The sequence below is a fragment of the Parasteatoda tepidariorum genome, chromosome 2, assembly GCF_982258835.1.
Source record: "Parasteatoda tepidariorum strain Cologne lab strain chromosome 2, Ptep-v5.0, whole genome shotgun sequence".
In the NCBI taxonomy this organism is placed as follows: domain Eukaryota; kingdom Metazoa; phylum Arthropoda; class Arachnida; order Araneae; family Theridiidae; genus Parasteatoda; species Parasteatoda tepidariorum.
In genome coordinates this window covers 62557320-62575948 of record NC_141756.1, presented here as the reverse complement: position 1 = coordinate 62575948, position 18629 = coordinate 62557320, and the positions used below count along the sequence as shown (strand labels likewise).

At 32.8% G+C, this 18629-nt stretch overlaps 1 protein-coding gene across 1 annotated transcript; it reads left to right on the top strand.

Moving 5' to 3' along the window:
* Positions 1-967: 967 nt before the first annotated feature.
* LOC107437761 (uncharacterized) lies at positions 968-2425 on the top strand. The gene has a single exon (XM_016049859.3). The coding sequence runs from the start codon at positions 968-970 to the stop codon at positions 2423-2425; it is 1458 nt and encodes a 485-aa protein (XP_015905345.3).
* The last annotated feature ends 16204 nt before the right edge of the window (positions 2426-18629 follow it).

The window sequence follows — 18629 nt, the reverse complement described above, 5'->3', positions numbered from 1 at the left end:
AAATTTTTTTATTTATCGCAATCCATGTTAAAAGGATCACCAGCTGATGAACTTTTACGGAGTTTTCCTCCGAGTGGAGAGAGCTATAAAACTGCAATTAATCAACTTAAAACTTGGTATGGAAAGGAAGAATTGTTGATTCAAGTGTATGTGAGAGAGTTATTAGCATTAGAGTATTACAGAAACAAAGCAAATCTGAGAAATCTCTGCGTAAACTTTATGATCAACTTGAATCAAAACTTCGATCATTAGAAGTGTTAGGAGTAACAAGAGAAAAATATGCTACAATGTTGTTTCCTCTAGTCGAGTCGTCAATTCCAGAGGAAACGAAGGCATGGGAAAGATATCGGACAATAAATAAGCTGTCAGTTGTTCATTTTGTTCCAAATGTTGAAGGAGCTGAACCAACTATCAAGACTGACTTGGATACTTTGCTAGAGTTCTTAGAGGGAGAAGTAGAGGCTGAAGAGAGAGTGAACATGGCATCTCAATCCTTCGTGAGAGGTACAGATGATAGTGAGAAACGAAGAATTCCTACGAACGGTAGATTCCAGTTGAAACAAAAATTTGGTAAATCAGCACAAGTACTTTCCACTTCTGAATTGCTTACTTCACCACATGAAAGGAAAAAATGCCTTTTTAGTGAAAACCAGTACAATTCTTGGGATAGTGAATATGCAAAAAATAGGAGTTTAAATGATAGAGAAACTTCTGTTCTAGATCACGTTGTTGTTTCTTATGCTTACGACCAGGCCACAGAGTAATAAATTGCAGACGGAAACCATGCTTTAATTGTGGTAAAAGGCACAACATACTTCTTTGCAGAGGAGTTGCTGCCAGTAATGAAGTTAAAAATCCAGAGAGTAAAGCAACCGAAAGTGTCGTTGGCGATAACGTCTTATGTCAAATTATGTTATGATTATGATTATGTTATGATTATGTCAAACGCATCCCTAATGGTCCATGGATGAAGGAGTTGAATGACTATGGAATATGTGTGAATGATACAGAGTACAGTTCTCTAGGAGTATCAAATGACGTCAAATTATTACTTGGAGCTGATGTGGCCGGCAAGCTTTTCACAGGCAATGTAAAATGTTTGATTGAAGGTTTTGTTGCCGTTGAGTCACATCTAGGGTGGACTCTTATGTGGAAGATACCTATAAATGATATTGCTGTGACGACAAATTCTTCTCTTTCATTGCTTTTAACTGAAGCATCTGTGAATCAACTGTGGTCATTGGATGTTTTGGGAATCACTTATCCATCTCCTAAGAAAGTGCAGGCAGAGTTGCAAAGAGCTACTCAAGAGTACTTTTTGAAAGCAATCAGACTGGATGCAGAAAACCGTTTTGTGGTTAGCATGCCTTGGCTGGAAGATCATCCTCCATTGCCAGACAACTATGACCTGGCGTATAAAAGATTGAATTCGACTGTCAACCGGCTTGAATCGCAGTCGATTTATAAAGAGTATGAGCAAGTTTTTAATGAATGGATGGAGGAAGGAATAATAGAAAAACCAAATAGCACTACCAAAATTAGACCCGTGTTTGATGCTTCAGCTAAGGTCAAATTTTTTCCAAGTTTAAATGATTGCTTAGAGAAGGGTGAAAATCTTATTGAATTGATACCAAGTATTTTGATGCGGTTTTGGACTGAGAGAATTGGTGTCGTTTCAGACATACGTAAAGCCTTCTTACAAATCGGACTTACTGAAACTGATAAGAATTACTTAAGATTTTTATGGCTTAGTGATACAGGCTTGAAGTTTTACAGGCATTGCAGGGTAGTACTTGGAGTAACCTGTAACCCATTTTTGCTGTCTTCAACTGTCAAATACCTTCTGATGAATGTTTTGAAGGAAATAAGCGAACAAAAAGCTACTTATCCTGAATATGTTGTACAAAAACTAATGAAAAGTTTTTATGTGGACAATTGTGTGACGAGTGTTAAGAATACAGGAGAATTGAATATGTTTGAAAGAGTTGCTACTGAAATAATGGCAAGTAGAAAATTCGATCTTAGAGGGTGGGAGTACACCGACTTAACCGAGGAAAATTCACAACCACCTACAAATGTTCTTGGTATGAGCTGGGATAAGAAATATGATACTCTTCAAGTGAATACAGGTTGCATTAAAGAGCTTAACATTGAGAAAGTAACGAAGATAACCATCCTGTCAGCTGCACATAGACTTTTTGACCCCTTGGGTATGATCTGTCCTGTAACGTTGATCCCAAAATTGCTTCTTCAGAGCATTTGGAAGTTGAAACTGAATTGGGATGATGATGTTGATGAAAACACCAGAAGAGAATTTTTAAAATGGATAGAAGGTGTACTGTACATTAAGAAAATTAATATTCCAAGGTATTTTGGACTAAGTGGATCCAAGAAGTGTTCCATATATTTACCTCAAGAATTGTAGACTTCGTCTGAAGATGTCGTTAATGAGGAGGAAGTGAACTGGGAGAAAAGGTGTCACAACCTCAATGATAAATTTTGAAGTGACTAAACTTTTGAGTTCTAATATTTCTGATAATCGAAAAATTGTACATACTATGGCGTAGGTGACGAGATTCCTTTTTAATTTCAAAAATGAAGAAAAAAAAAGTTCTTTTTGTAAAGGAATTAGAGGAAGCTGAGAAAACCACTGTATACTTGATACAACAGGAGTCATTTACAAGAGTTTCAGATAAAAGCCTTAAAACTCTAGATATAATTACTGATAAGAAAAGAATCTATAGATTAAATTCAACTGTATATAAGAGAGATGATTTTGAAGAGTTTAGAACACCTGCTGTTTTACCAGGAGAGCATCCTATAGTAAAACGTTTAGAACTGTCTGAACATAAGAAAAGGGGACATGCTGGTGTTTCATACATATTGAATTCTCTTAGAGAATGATTTTGGCTGCTGTGTGGTAGAGGAAAAGTAAAATCTGTATCAAGATCTTGTGTTGTATGCAAGCGTTTTTCTGCCAAACCGGTAGACCCACCAACTGCATCTTCACCAAGTGAGAGAGCTCAAGATGCAGCTATTTTCCAAGTAACGGGTGTGGACTTTGGGTAAAGTAATGGGTGTGGATCTTGTGTAGTATGCAAGCGTTTTTCTGTCAAACCTGTAGACCCACCAACTGCATCTCCACCAAGTGAGAGAGCTTAAGATGCAGCTGTTTTCCAAGTAACGGGTGTGGACTTTGCTGGTCCTGTGATTTTGAAAGACAATTCATTATTCAAAGGGCTGGATTTGTATTTTTACCTGTGCCGTTTATTTTACAGGTAGTGGACAAGCTGTTGAAAAGGCTTGACAAACTATATTTATAAGAACTGCATAGTGATTTAGAGCTTTAATTTTTATTTCAAATTCTTGCAAAGTGTCATTTTTACAAAAAATATTTCAAAGCTTGTTAGCGAGAGCTTAATTTGAGCAATGATACGTAGGAAACAGGTATCAACTGAAAATATTTATTTGATGTAAATAAGAATAAAATGGAAATTACGAATGAATGACATGAGCGTCTGAACGACGCGGTGTTTGTAAACAGACTGATCAGATGAGTCTCGGCGATGGTGTTGCCAGATTCAGTGTCTGAAAGTTTAAGTAGGGTTGAGTGATATTCTCACACCCCCACTTCACGAAAGTCCCAATACAATACTGAACTTTTTAAGTTGTTCACTAGTCACCGGTTTGGTGAGTACATCAGCAGCATTGGATTTTGAATCAATGTAGCACAACTGGATCAGTCCAAGTTCGACTTTTTCTCTTATGAAATGGTGACGAATGTCTATGTGCTTCACTCTAGATGATAGCATGGGGTTGGTACTGATCTTTATAGCACTATGATTGTCACAGTATAATTTTATTGCATCCATCTTTTGGTTGAACAGTTCCTCTTTGAGTTGTTTAATCCACAGTAATTCCTGTGATGCTGCAGAAATTGCCATGTATTCAGCTTCTGCTGTTGATAAGGCGACTGTTTGTTGCTTTTTGGAGTTCCAAATTATGGCACAATTTGATTCGCAGAAGACAAAACCTGTTGTTGATTTTCTGTCGTCTTTGTCGTTGGCCCAGTCTGAGTCAGTGTAACCTTGTAGTTGTCCATTTTTCCGGAAAGTTAGCCTTTTGGATAATGTACCTTTTAGGTATCTGAAAATTCTTTTGACAGCCATCCAATGAGGTTTTCCTGGGTTGTTGGCATATCTACTAACTACCCCCACTGCAAATGCAATGTCTGGACGTGTTCCTTGAGCTGCATATATTAGACTTCCGACTGCTTCTCTATATGGTATCTGTCCTATCTCTTGCCTTTCTTTTTCGTCCTTCGGAGACATTTCTTTGGATAGTTCTTGATCAGTTGGGAAAGGTGTTGCTGTTTCTTTGCAATCTTGCATATTAAATCTTTTGAGTATGTTTCTGATATAGGTGCTTTGGTCTAAACTGATGATTCCTTCTGTACGGTCTCTTGTGATGGTCATTCCAAGAATGTGCTGGGCTTCTCCTAGATCTTTCATTTTAAAGTGTTGTTTTAGCTTCGTCTTGAGGTTCTCTTTTTGCTTACAGTCATTCGACAGAATCAGCAAGTCGTCTACATAGACGGCAACTATTAAAATTTTTCCTTTCTTGTTTGAAACAAAGATGCAAGGATCAGTTTTCGATCTGGAAAGTCCTATGTCTTTGAAGGTTTCAGCTAGTTCCATGTACCAAGTTCTACTTGCTTGTTTTAGTCCGTATATGGATTTGTTCAGTTTGCAGTATCTGTGAGGAAAATATTCAGGGAGGTCAGGGAGTTCCATGTAAATTTCTTCTTCCAGTTTTGGGTGTAGGAATGCTGCTACAACATCCATTTGATCTAAATCCAGATCCAAGTTGGCTGCTTGAGCAATGAGAAAACGGATAGAACTGTTTCTGACGGTAGGTGAGAAGGTTTCCTCATAGTCTATTCCATATTTTTGAGAGCATCCTTTAGCTACTAGGCGTACCTTATGTCTCTCTGTTTCGCCATTTGGCTTGAATTTTGTTTTGAATGTCCATCTACTCTTAATGGCTTTTCTACCAGGTGGTAAATCACAAAGTTCCCATGTACCATTTAGTTTGTGAGCTTCGATCTCTTCTTCCAGGGCAGCTTTCCATTTCTGAGCTTCGTCAGATTGCATAGCATCTTCGTAAGTTTCTGGATCCTGAGCTCTACAAAGATTTGCTTGATACACAATGAAGTCATCGTTAAAGATTTTTCTGTTAGGTGCAGTAGCTCTCTTCGGGTATCTATTTGCGTCTTGATTGTAAGGATCTTCATCTTCACAGTCTGAAGACTTGTCTGTGGTCTCTGGTTCCTCTGTTGTGGTTGGATTGGAAATGTTTTCGATTTCAGTCATGTCTGCAGTTTGGGATTCTGTTGACGTTGAGTCATCTGCTTTATTTAAAAAGTCATTTTCAAGGAATATGACATCTCGACTAATGAAAACTTTCTTTGTAGAAGGATTAAAAATACGGTATCCTTTTGTTTCTTCACTGTATCCAACAAAGATGCCTTCTTTGGCTTTTGGATCAAACTTTTTTTCTGTTCACATCAGGGATATGTACCATGACTTTGTATCCAAAGACTTTTAGGTGGGAGAGGTTTGGTTTCTTTCCTGACCAGGCTTCTTCAGGTGTCATGTTTTTCAATGCTTTTGTGGGTGATCTATTCTTTAAGTAGTTAGCTGTGTAAACAGCTTCAGCCCATAGTTCAGTTGAGAGTCCTGAATCAATTAGCATAGTACGAGCTTTCTCAACTAAAGTTCTGTTCAAGCGTTCTGATGTCCCATTTTGTTCTGGAGATCTTGGCACAGTTGTTTGATGTCTGATGCCACAAAGCTTTAGGCAGTTCTTAAGATCAGTGTTGACATATTCACCTCCATTGTGAGATCTTAAGGTTTTTATTTTCCCGTTGGTTTGATTCTCAACAAGAGCTTTAAAGTTCACAAAAGTTTCTTTTACTTGATCTTTACTTTTGAGGAAATAAACAAAAGATTTCCTTTAAAAATCATCAGTGAATGTTAGAAAATAACGCGCTCCTCCAATAGACAATGTTTGCATTGGGCCACACAGATCTGAATGCACAAGTTCTAGAATGCAGTTAGTTTTGGTTTTAGATTCTTTAGGAAAAGGTGTTCTTGAAAGTTTTCCTTCGATGCATGTAATACAGGTGTCAGATTTATTAGTGTCGCAGATAATTCCAGTGGACATTTTATTAATTAAAATGTTCATATCTCTTCTATTTAAGTGAGCAAGTCTACGGTGCCAGGTGTTTTGAGAGTTTAGTATGGCAGTTGATGTAGAAAAATTAGCAGTGTCTAACACATATAGTCCATTGTTTTCTGATGCAGTAGCAACTACATTTTTATTTGGAATTATAATTTTAGAATCCAATATCTTACATCCTTCAGAGTCAAAAATTATTGACTTACCCTTTTTGGCGATTTGAGAAATGGAGAGCAGGTTAGTGGTGAGTTCTGGAGCATGTATAACATCACTAGCTGTGATAGTGCTGTTTTTTAATGCAATATCCACTGTTCCAATACCTATTGCTGGAACCACGTTGCCATTGGCTATATCAATTTTCCTGTTTCCACCAGGTTTTAAATTTTGTATCCAGTCCCCTCTCGGTGTCATATGAGCATTACAACCAGAATCCAGATACCAGTCTGTAGGTAGGTTATCTTTAGAGTTGGATTCTACAGATGTGAAAAAGCCAGCTGTATTTTCTCTGTTTTCTACCTTCTTTCGTGTGTTCTGTTTCCTTGGTTTTGGACAGGAATGACTATAATGTCCATATTCATTGCAATTGTAGCATCTTGGTTTTTTAGTGTCTTTATTCTTCGATTTATGAGCAAATTTCCGGGATTTTCCATAAAATGCACTTTCAGAATGATTTGTCGATGTAGAACACAAATCTTTCACATTTTCTTGTAATAGCAAATTCGTCCCCCACTTGACGTAGAAACGGGTGTTCTTCGAACATTTAATTGAGTCTGTAAATCTTCAATTTGTTGCTGCAATTCTTTAATTGCTTCTGCTTCAGCCATTTTTCGATGTCAGAAGTGTTTTCAGCGAACAAGTGATGAAGAAGAAACTGACCTGTTCTGCTGTTTCCAACACTTCCGATTTCCGAATTCGTTCTTAAATGTTCATTTTAGTTGATTAGTATTTCCATTTCTGGGCCCTTGACCTGTTAGCGAGAGCTTAATTTGAGCAATGATACGTAGGAAACAGGTATCAACTGAAAATATTTATTTGATGTAAATAAGAATAAAATGGAAATTACGAATGAATGACATGAGCGTCTGAACGACGCGGTGTTTGTAAACAGACTGATCAGATGAGTCTCGGCGATGGTGTTGCCAGATTCAGTGTCTGAAAGTTTCAGTAGGGTTGAGTGATATTCTCACAAAGCTATGTAGGTTAACTTTGTTAATGTTGTTAACTTAGGTGGGAGGATGTAAAATATTATGTGCTTATGCGCATCGTATTTTTTGTTAAATAATTTACTTATTATATATCAGTTTGAAGATGGCAACGAGAAGAGTTTTTGTGGTTGCCATGGTAAGTTTAGAATGTAAATATTGTTTTTTTTTTGAGTAAGAGATTTGTTTTTTGTGGAACTGCGATGCTGTAATTTTATTGTTTAGTTAATAAATCTTCCTTTTATATTAAACGTAATAGTAGAGTTTTAGTTATTTGATTCGAAGTCCTTTGAGTTTTATTTGAGGTCAGTAAGTACTTTGTATTTTTTGACAGAGATAGTAGAGAGATAGTAGATATAATGTATTAATAAGCATCACATTAAAAATAAGTAAAATATCTCTAAATTTTTATGTTACCTGCGAAAATTAATAAACTAATTGCAACAAAAATATGGAACAATTTGTTGATAAGAACTGCTCGATTTTTACTTTTAATTTTTCTGAGCTTTTTTTACCCATCTTGTTTCAGCTTTTTGCTTCCAATGCGGGAACCGAAATTTCCTCGGTTTAGAATACACGCATTAAATACACATTAATGTTTTTATGTAATGTAATTTGAGTTAGTTAAGTTAGTAACAAACTCGTGCTTGTTCTTTCATGGCTGAACAACCTTTCATTTGATTCTTATAATCTTAAGCATCAAAAAAAATTTATATGGGATATCTTTCGTTATTTTATTTAATGATTAAATAAACTAACCATCTGGCTTTGAAGAATCTAGTCATTATCTTATGTTAATCTACACACAGTTAAACATCCAAGAAAGGAAAAAATAGCTTAAGTCCGTTGAATTAGGAATTTATCTTTTAATTTTTATAAACCCTCAGTCCGCAACTCATATGTAGATTAAAAGAAACTCTTCAGAAAAAATATCCTGTGCTGCTTTAACTGTTATTTTACAAAGCTTTTAAAGGTTTACTTTGAAAGTTAAGCTGCGACTGTTTATTCATGCATATACCTGCAATCAGGGAACAGTTTCGAAACGCTGGAATTTTTTAATACTTCTTGAGATTGTATGCTGTTCACAGACTTCCTAATTAGTAAATGTCCTAAACTCGTTTAAGGGCTTGAAAGCTCTTTACTTGCTTTGTGCAAAATGGATCTTTTTTATTTTCTTTGGTGGAATTACCACACTGAGTTACGAAACGTTGTTTAGATAGGCTTATTCGTGCATTTGGATAATTTGGAGGGATAAAAAGATTTTGAATAATAGTTAGATAATCTTTTTAGATGTTACGGTATTTCATTGGCTAATAAAAAGGCAATTTGCACCAATAAGCGAACAATGAAATTGAGACCTTCTAATGGAGTTAACTTGTTTTGATAAATGTTTTCATTTATTAGTATTAGTATTACGTCATGTGCTGATGAGCGAGAAAAATTTAGGTCTTTGACAAATAATCATGCATGAAATAAAAAAGTGAACTTACAAACTTCTAATTGGATAGTTTGGAAAATTATGAACTAGCTATGTATTGTTTACACTGTTAATTATCTAAGCAAAAATAAAACAATTACTTTTTGTATAAGAAAACATGTTTTTACAAGCTTTACTATCATAATTTTGGGGAACTTTTGTGTTTGTTTCAGTCTACTGTGACTTTTATCCCCAATTAATAAGTAATACAACTATTTTAGGAAAATATCCAACCTACAAGAATGTAAATCTGTGATGAATTCATAAGTGTTGTTCTATATTTTTGAATTATTTTAATGTTTTGTAAGTATTCAAGTTATACTTCTTATGCGACTTCCAACAAGGTTGCGTTAAACGTTTAACGCTACATTTTTATTGGCCGGGAAATCACGTGGTGGGATCCAGTTTTCCCTCATTCATTTCCATATTGTTTTGGTTCTCACTAGCATAAAAATAATAAAAGTCATAAAAGTATTCGCGATCGCAACGAACTATAGGGGGCGTTGTTGTATGAGACAGATACCTGCGATTTCGATATGAACAGTCATTCATTTACTCTAGAGACGTCTTTAATGTAGCACGTAGCATTGCAACGTTCCTTTTTTTATCGTGGCTAATTAAATTTAAAAAAGAAAAATGTTTAATATCCTTTCTTATGCAAACGAAAACAAAATGGTATCTCTTTTTTTTAGAGAAGGAACATCCAAAACACATCGGAAAAATATTTGCACATAAACAGAAAAAAATATGTATATTCTTATAAGAGTTAAAACCTAATGCCCGAAAAATAGTTTTACTAAATTTAATGACATAACATGAAAGGCCTATTTAAACTTTACATTCCATAGTTTTAAGAATCATATTAGTTCAAAAATTAAAATGAACAAAAAGTATACATAAGCCTCATAATTTTATGAAATTTAATTTAGTAAAAAAGGTTTTTTGACAAAAATTTTTATTAAAAAATTTCAAGTTTCAATAAAAATCATTATTTAGAAACTAAAAAACGTAAAATAAGGAATGCTTACGATACAAAGCAAAAATGAAAAACCCAATTCTAAAAATTCTTTAAGGTCTGGTTTCTTAGGACAAGCGCCTTATCTGGGCGTCAGCGGGACGTCAACGTCTCGCTGACGCCAACAAAATACTGGTTTGTTAGCTCAATGCCTGGTTTCTTAGAACTAGCGCCTTATCTGGGCGTCAGCGGAAAGTTGATGTAGAGCTGACGCCAAGAAAATACTTTTTTGTTAGCTCAGCGTGAGCAGTCAGTCCAACGCAGACATTATCTCTCATTGTGCATGCGTTAATAACGTAAACAAATATTTATTTTGAATTTGTATTGATTTTGTTTCTGTCGACCAGTGTTTTAGAGAACAAATAATGACTTTGTCCAAGAAAAAACACATTATAGCTGAGCTAAATGAAGAGTGCTATGTTTAAAGAAGAAGCTATGTTTAATGTCAAAATCAAAACCTTGGCTGATTTCAATGCGCTGTTGGATGTTGTCCGCCATTGCTTCTGTGGTTAACGTCACGTTGTAATCCAACTGCAGTTGAGTTGGACGTCAATTGTAGTTCAAGATGAGCGTTCGATGACGTATACTATCAAACTCACAAATGGACCAATCAGAGGTTAACGCCGATTTCCAGCTGACGGCGTCCTGTCCTAAGAAACCAGGCCTTTACATTAAAATAAACAACTTTCATGTTTTTTCTTTTTTGATTCATAATCGGGCGCAGAAAACCATTCTATAGAGAACTATCATTTAAATCAAATAAGAAAAAAATTACTTAAGTAAAATTTTTTATTTTATAAAAATTAACACTTACCTGCTTTATAAATCAGAAGAATTCCAAAATGATTTGTTCTTCGATTTTTGTTACCATTTTTTAGTGCTATGAAAATTCGTCTTTGGGAATTGCCAAAAATAGAACAAGATGCAATTTTATTTTTTCAGGAGCGAAATACTTTGCCCATTGTCCACCGAAATCCGATAAACTACTTTGATTTTAAATAAAGTGTTTTATTTTATGATTTGTTGGTGTAGATTGGTGGCACTTAAAAACCGCCAAATCTGTAGTTGCGGTGACGTTATTACGTAAGTACCGAAACATATTACTTCAAACATTAGAATATGCAAGAAGTATACATTGGCACATAATTTTATACCATTTAATTTTTCAAAACAATTATTTTGGCAACAATTTTTATCAAAAAGTTATAAACTAAAAAAAGTAAAATAAAGAATTCTTAGGATAAAAAAACGATTTTAAAAATTCCTCATATTGAAATAAAAGACATCCATATTGTTTCTCTTTTCATTCTTACAGTTCTTAATCAGACGTAAAAAAGCATTCTGTAGAGAACTATTATCAAATAAGAAAAAAAAATTTTACAAGCTAATTTTTTATTATTAAAATCATGACACTTACCTTCTTTATAAATCCGCAGAATTCCAAACGAAATGCTCTTCGTTTGAAAGTTTTATTTTCAAATAATATGTACATAGATTATCCCTTTATTACTTATAGATAACATACCACACATCAAAATTTTATAATTGTAAGATCTCGATATGAATTTGAATATGTAGCTTAAAAACAGAACAGCTGAATTCTAGTTGAAATTATCTATTCTTTCAAAACTAAGAAATACTTACCAAAAAAACGATAAAAAATTTATTAATCATCAGCACAAATGACACTATTTCAAGTAATTTGGATGATTCTTTATTGTTGTTTTCCGAATTATATAGATACAGAAATATATACCGTTCTATAACAAAGAAGAATATTCTATAACAATTGCTGTTCTTGACGTTCTGAATTCACATTTATTTATTGAAATGACGAAAGCAATGTTGACTTCAGTTTAATTTGTAATGAATTGAAGACAGAAGAAATGCATTTTACCTTGAAACACACATCTGTAACAGTATGCCATAGCGAAATCGGAAGTTATCAGTTGCAAGTTTGTTGATAATAGAAGTTGAAAATTATTGAGGAATTTTCTTCAAATGTTTGGCGTGTTCTGTTTCTGAAAGATTTAACAATGTTCTGGAGAGTTTTTTCAAGTTTTTCGGCTTTTTCCTTAGGGAAATTTTGCTTCTTATTTCGTGCAAAGAAAATGGCGACCGACTCTGACAGTGATTCTGGTGGAACTGAATGAAAACGTGATAAATTAATGTCTGATATTTACAGGCTCCCGCTAGACGGCGTACTCGAGCGTTGCGATCGCGAATTGTTTTTGTATAAATATTTTTTAGTTTGTTTTGATACACATATAATTTAATAGGGTAGTATTTTTTATTTTCAAATTTAGTGGATAACAATTGTAAAAAATGAGTGAAAACAATCCCACGGACAATGTGACGGATTTAAGGTTATGTCAAGGTACGTCTCTCGTGAATATCAATTGATTGTTAGGTTTTCTCTTCTGAAATTACATTATGACGCATTCACATACATTATTAATATAAATACATTTCCCAGGGAGAGACGATGAGGCAACCACAAGCTCTTCCACAGGTTCAAGAGGTCCACGAGGGAAAAATGCACAATATTACCGTGATTACAGAGCACGGAAGCGAGCGGAGCAGGAAAAAGAGTCGTTGAATAGAACTTGTGATCCTTCTACGACTGCTGATTCTTCTACTATTAACGTCGCAGGTTGCGAAGTTTAACTTCTTCCGCGCGGAGGGACTCCACGCACTATTTTTTTGTTTTTCTTTTCCTAAAAAATTGGTTTAGTTTGTAAAAATAAAAAAATAAAGTTCAAAAATACAATATTGAAACTTATATTAGCTCTAATCCTTATTTGATTCATTTGGAGAAATGTGCTTTCACTTAATTCCTGTAAAGTGTGATTTTTTGGAGGGAGAGCTTTGTATATTATCGGATCAGTACAAAGGGCCAAAAAAACGATCCACCCTGAATAACTTTCGATTTAATGATCGGATTTTCACATTCTAGGACTCAATCCTAAATGGCTCGAAGGGATTACCTGAAAGATGCTAATTTATAAGTGAAGAGGATATTTTAAGTTACGAAATCAGACAAAAAAGCGTACTTTCTCTGAATAAACATACCTTTTTTCAGACGGATTCGGGGTTCTGACTTAAGGGGACACTTCAGGTTCAAAATAATTTTTTTTAAATATCAACCAATTTTAATGAAAATTTCATAGATTGTTAATAAAGCATTTAGAAAGATATTCAAAAATTTGAAGCAAAAATATTAATTTGTTGAAAAGCTAAAATTTTTTAATAATTTATCCGCAAGTTAAATTACTAAATGTTCTAATATTTCAAAATGTTTCTTGCGCATGAGTTTTTATCGTAGCTGTATGAAACTCATTTATATTACAGTTTAAATAAGTATAAATAAAATTGGATATGTTTGAACAACATAGCACTCAATTTTAAACAAATAAAAAATCAAAATATCATAGTCTTTATATAATTTTTAAAAATTGAAATTTAAATAACAATTTAAAGTAATTTAAAAAATATTTAGTAAGTATTCAGCTTTTATTTATATCACATTGGTTACGGAACATTAGATCAATCATATATATGAAGAAAAAATAAAGATTTATTCAAAACTCATGCGCAAGGAACTTTTCGAATTTTGAATATTATCGTAAAAAACAACATTGAGAAAAACAGTTTAACAATAAAAACAGACAGTTTACAAAACCTTGTTAACAAATCTTGAAATGCTTATAACTTTGCAAAAAATGACAGAAATTGAAATTTTTTTTTTAAATTGTAGCTAGATATAACTATTATTTTTTTAAACAAAAATTTAAAAAAGTATAATTTGGTCGATTTTTGGGTTTTTCATCGTGAAGTGTCCCTTAAAAAATATAGGACGTAGCCGCAATCTGCGAAATATGGTCCTCATAGTTTGGTTAGGAGAGTGCTCCAAAGTTTGGACAACTTAATGTAAATTTTACTTTTTAGTATTTCGCTAAATCTTGAGACTTTCCAAGATAATTTCGATGAAAAAATAAATTTTAGTAAATATTTATTATTTTTTTACAATTTTATTTAATAATGGTTGAAAAAAAATTTGAATTGTAAGGCATACAAATTTTTGAATCATTTCAAAGTACATAATTTTACAATTCAAAATGCAAAATTTGAGGAAAATCGATTGACTAGTTCGAGAGATACTGAACTTTAAAATTTAAAACTTGATTTCTCAGGAGCTATTCGATCGATTCTGCTCAAATTTTCCATTTTGCCTTACAAAATTATGTTCTTTGAAATGGTGCTAAAAATTTTATACCTTACAATTCAAAATTTTTTTAACCACTCTTAGATAAAATAATAAAAAATAATAAATATTTACTGAAAGTTATTTTTTTGCATGGAATTATCATTGGATAAACGGATTTTATAATTGTGTCTTCTTGTGTTGTTGCAATCACATTGATCCGCATATATAGTGTCCGTGATAAAAGATTATTTGAAAAGTTAATGTTAGAATCTACAAAATTATTATTTATTTTTTAAGAAAAATTAGACAAATGAAAAAAAAAATTAACGTTTTGACGAAATTCGTTTCCTTGAAGAAGTGACGATCATAGAGTTATAAATAAGAAGGAGTGGGCATTCCTCCCCTTCCCTATCGGCGCGAGTGAAGTAACTGTCAAGTAGCGGCGGCCATGTTGGTATAACCAGAAACTTCGCGGAGCCGCTCAGGTTTCAAGAGGAAGAGTTAGGTTGCTTTTGATCTTTTCTCTTATGATTGGAAAATTTCGAAAACGAGATTGAAATAGTTTTGTTGTTAATACATAACACCTTTTTTCATTCAATTTTTCAACATTAGTTTCTTTTCTTCTTCCCAAAAAATAACGTTTTAAGATAGCTCTTTTTTACAACTGAATTAAAAAAAGAACTTTACAGCAGTTTTCGGGAACTTAGGTTCCTTTATATTTTATCTAGGCATTAAAAGTAATATATTATTGTTATTTAAGGGGGCATCTTTCCAATAAAAATTTATTCAAAGAATATCACATTAAAATCACACTATTTTGAATATAAGCAAAATAATATGAAACGCACTATTCTTTAAAGTTAGAATATTTAAAGGGAAAAATATTGGTTTGTGCTAAAAGAATAGCAATAATCAACATTAAGTCATTCGAGTAAACACTTGGGTAATAAAACTAGTCCATAATGTACTTTTTATTGCTAAGCATAGAAGCCTAATTTCTTTTTTTTTGCAAAGCACTTGATCATATGAAGTGTACAAAATTGTAATTTACAAATAGCAACGTAAATTAACTGTGTATTTATTTTTAAAGGTAGATACCCAGAGTATTTAATATATAGGAATATTTATTTTCCAATTGAGGTTTAAACTCCACTCATGAAATGCTCTATCTCATTCACAAAATACATGAAGTGTATGAGCAAATAAATGCTCTATAATAAATGCCCAGGCATTATTATCTATAATGAATGCTCTATAATAAATTATAGCTTTGACACAGCAATTGAATCGTTAGTAGAGGAAGGTGGAGGCTCAGATGAAACAAATTTTAAGGCTTTTAAGGAACTTTAAAAGATAAAATGAATACTAAAGCCTTTTAAAGGCACATAGAAATCCTGGAAAGTACTAGATTTAAATGTCAACACTTTGAAAATACAATGAGTAAATATATAATTACTTGCTGCTTTTTAGCAGGGTTTGAAAAAACCCAACCCGCCTGGATTTTATTAAAAAAACCCGGGGGAAATTGGTTTTTTTCATTTAGTGCTCATAAGCTTTAAGTTTTACTGTGTAAATATTTTTATATATTAAAAAGTGTCGTATAAGCTTTAAAATAGAAATATATCCAAAAAGTTATTTTAATTTTGTTATATGTATTTTATGTTAAGTTTAAATAGCGCATTATCACTAATATATGTATGAATCTTCTTTAGTGTTAAGTACATAATGTTTCACAATTTTTAACTCAAGCATTGTAAAATATAAATGCAGTAATATAAAAGGAACAAGTTTATTAATCTTTTTGTTTTTACACACATTTATTTACTATATTTATTAAATATATATATATATATATATATATATATATATATATATATATATATATATATATATATATATATATATATATATATATATATATATATATATATATATATATATATATATATATATATATATATATATATATATATATATATATATAAAAATCTCTTGTCACAGTTTTAGTGGTTAAACTCCTCCTAAACGGCTGGATCGATTTTGATGAAATTTTATATGTATATTCAGTAGGTATGAGAATAGGTTTATAACTAATTTTTTTTTCATTTTTTGGACAGATTTAATGTATATTTTAAATATATCTTTATTTAATCATATTCCAATCCAAACTAGACATAGAAACCTGATAAATCAAAAAGTAATATTCACGCACGTTGCAACAATTCACTTTAAACTCTAATACTTATGCTCGCCCTTAAAAGAAGAGCATCAAATATATTTGCAAGTATGTGAATAAAGGCAGTGATATGGCAGTATTTCGAGTTGAAAATACCAATGTGACCGCTTTTCCAGTGAATAACAACGACGAAATAACGCTCTACCAAATTGGCCGGTACATCAGCTCCAATGAAGCTGTTTGTCGCAACTTTGGATTCCCTATTCATGATCCTACCGTTAGTCATTTAGCCGTCCATCTTGAGAACGGTCAGCGCGTATATTTCACGAACGAGACAGCGATTGACAGAGCTATAAATCCACCAAGAACTACACTCACCGAATTTTTTTGAATTGTGTAATCGTGCGGATGCGTTTGATGCCTTTGCACAGACATTACTCTGTTCAGAAGTACCACACTATTTCACATGGGCTCAAACAAAAAGAAATGGACTTCCCGCAAGCAAGGCACACCGATGAAGGCCGTTGTCCCGGTTTATTCAAATCAAACGCCTTGGGGAGAGCATTTACAGTCAATCCAAGGCAGACTTAGTGCTTTTATCTTCGAATGTTGTTGGTTAATGTCACCGGCTCATTGTCATTTCAAGATATACGTAAAGTCGATGGACATCAGCATCCAACGTATAAAGATGCATGCCTTGCACTCGGCTTGCTGGAAGACGACAACCAGGTAGAATTTTATTTCTTTATTTCAATTAGTAGCAAAATGTATGCTTTCTATATATTCCTTGCATTTATAAACTTAATTTATTATCTTTTTGATCCACTACTATTTTTAAAAAAATTAAGCATATATATTAATATGTAATACTATTGTAGAAGTACGCATAAGCTTGATTTAAATACAGCGAATATTTCTGTCTAAAATTATAATTTAAATTCCGCTTAACTACCACAGGGTAAAATCATCCTCAAAAGGATTAAAAGTTGGCAGGTTTGCAATAAGCAGTATCTCACTTCTCACGCAGTTTTCGGAAAAATTTCGGCCATTATTATTGTTTGTACATCGAACGCCGTTGTGACGTTTACAATTATCATTTCCGTGTAATTATTATTAATTTGCAGCGCTGTAAATATTAATAATAATTATTAATATTAAGATTATTTCTACTGTATTATTCTGAAGGAAAAATATTGTGAAAGGTAGGTTAAGTAATAAAAGATAAATAAACACATTAATACTATGCTGTTTTTCATCATACATTTACAAATATCATTTTACTATTTAAGTGTTATTCTCAAGTAAATTTTTATTAATTTATTAATCTGCAGAGCTGTCATTATTCATTCCTATTTTATAAATAATTCATACAATTATTGATTTTAAGAGTAATTCTGCTCTGTTATTTCAAAAGAGAAATATCATGAAAAGTATGTTAAATTAAAAAAGTGTGTGTGTACTTATGTATATGCGTTAGAAGTTATACTTTTTTGGCGTATGGAAAAAAATTTAAAATAATAAAAATGCTGTAATGATCAAATATAAATATTAAAATCAATCAAAAAGGTATTATTTAAGTAAAAATATATATTTTTAATTAATTTCATTCTATGGCTAACTTTATCCTGTCGTTTTCTACGCGCGCAGCTCACAAAGTTTACTCTCATCCAAACGCTCCAAAAGAATTATAACTTAAATAAAATATAAATAAATACATAATACTTTTTTTCATCATTAAGTAATTTAATTTTTTTTTACAGCAAACAATGCCAAAACGACGTAGAGGGGCTTCTTTGGGCCGTAAAACATGTCAGGCTACATTCATGCAGAATGCAAGAGCCGAAAGAAACGCAGAACAAATCCAGCAAGACAATACTGATGCACGTGAGAGCATGGCACGATTGCATCAAGTAGAATCAGAAGATGCACGAGCTGACCGAAATGAAGAAAGAAGATTGGAACAAAGACGATCGCGCCAACTCACATTTAACAGACTAAGAGTAAATGAACAACAACGCCAACAGGCACATCGATCTTTTAACTCTCAGTCTTTCCTGCGCCTAGCATTCGAGTATGAGCCTAATGTTGAATATTATGCTCATTCAAAAGTCATAATTGGTGCTATGGACAAGGAATGCCTGCATTGCAATGCTCTTAAGTTGAAAAATGAGCCAGCCGGGATGTGTTGCTCATCAGGAAAGGTACAACTACATGTAATTGATACACCACCTGAACCATTAAAGGGTTTATTGTTTGGCACGAATCCAGATTCAAATGTGTTCCTGAAATCAATTCGGACATTCAATTCCTGT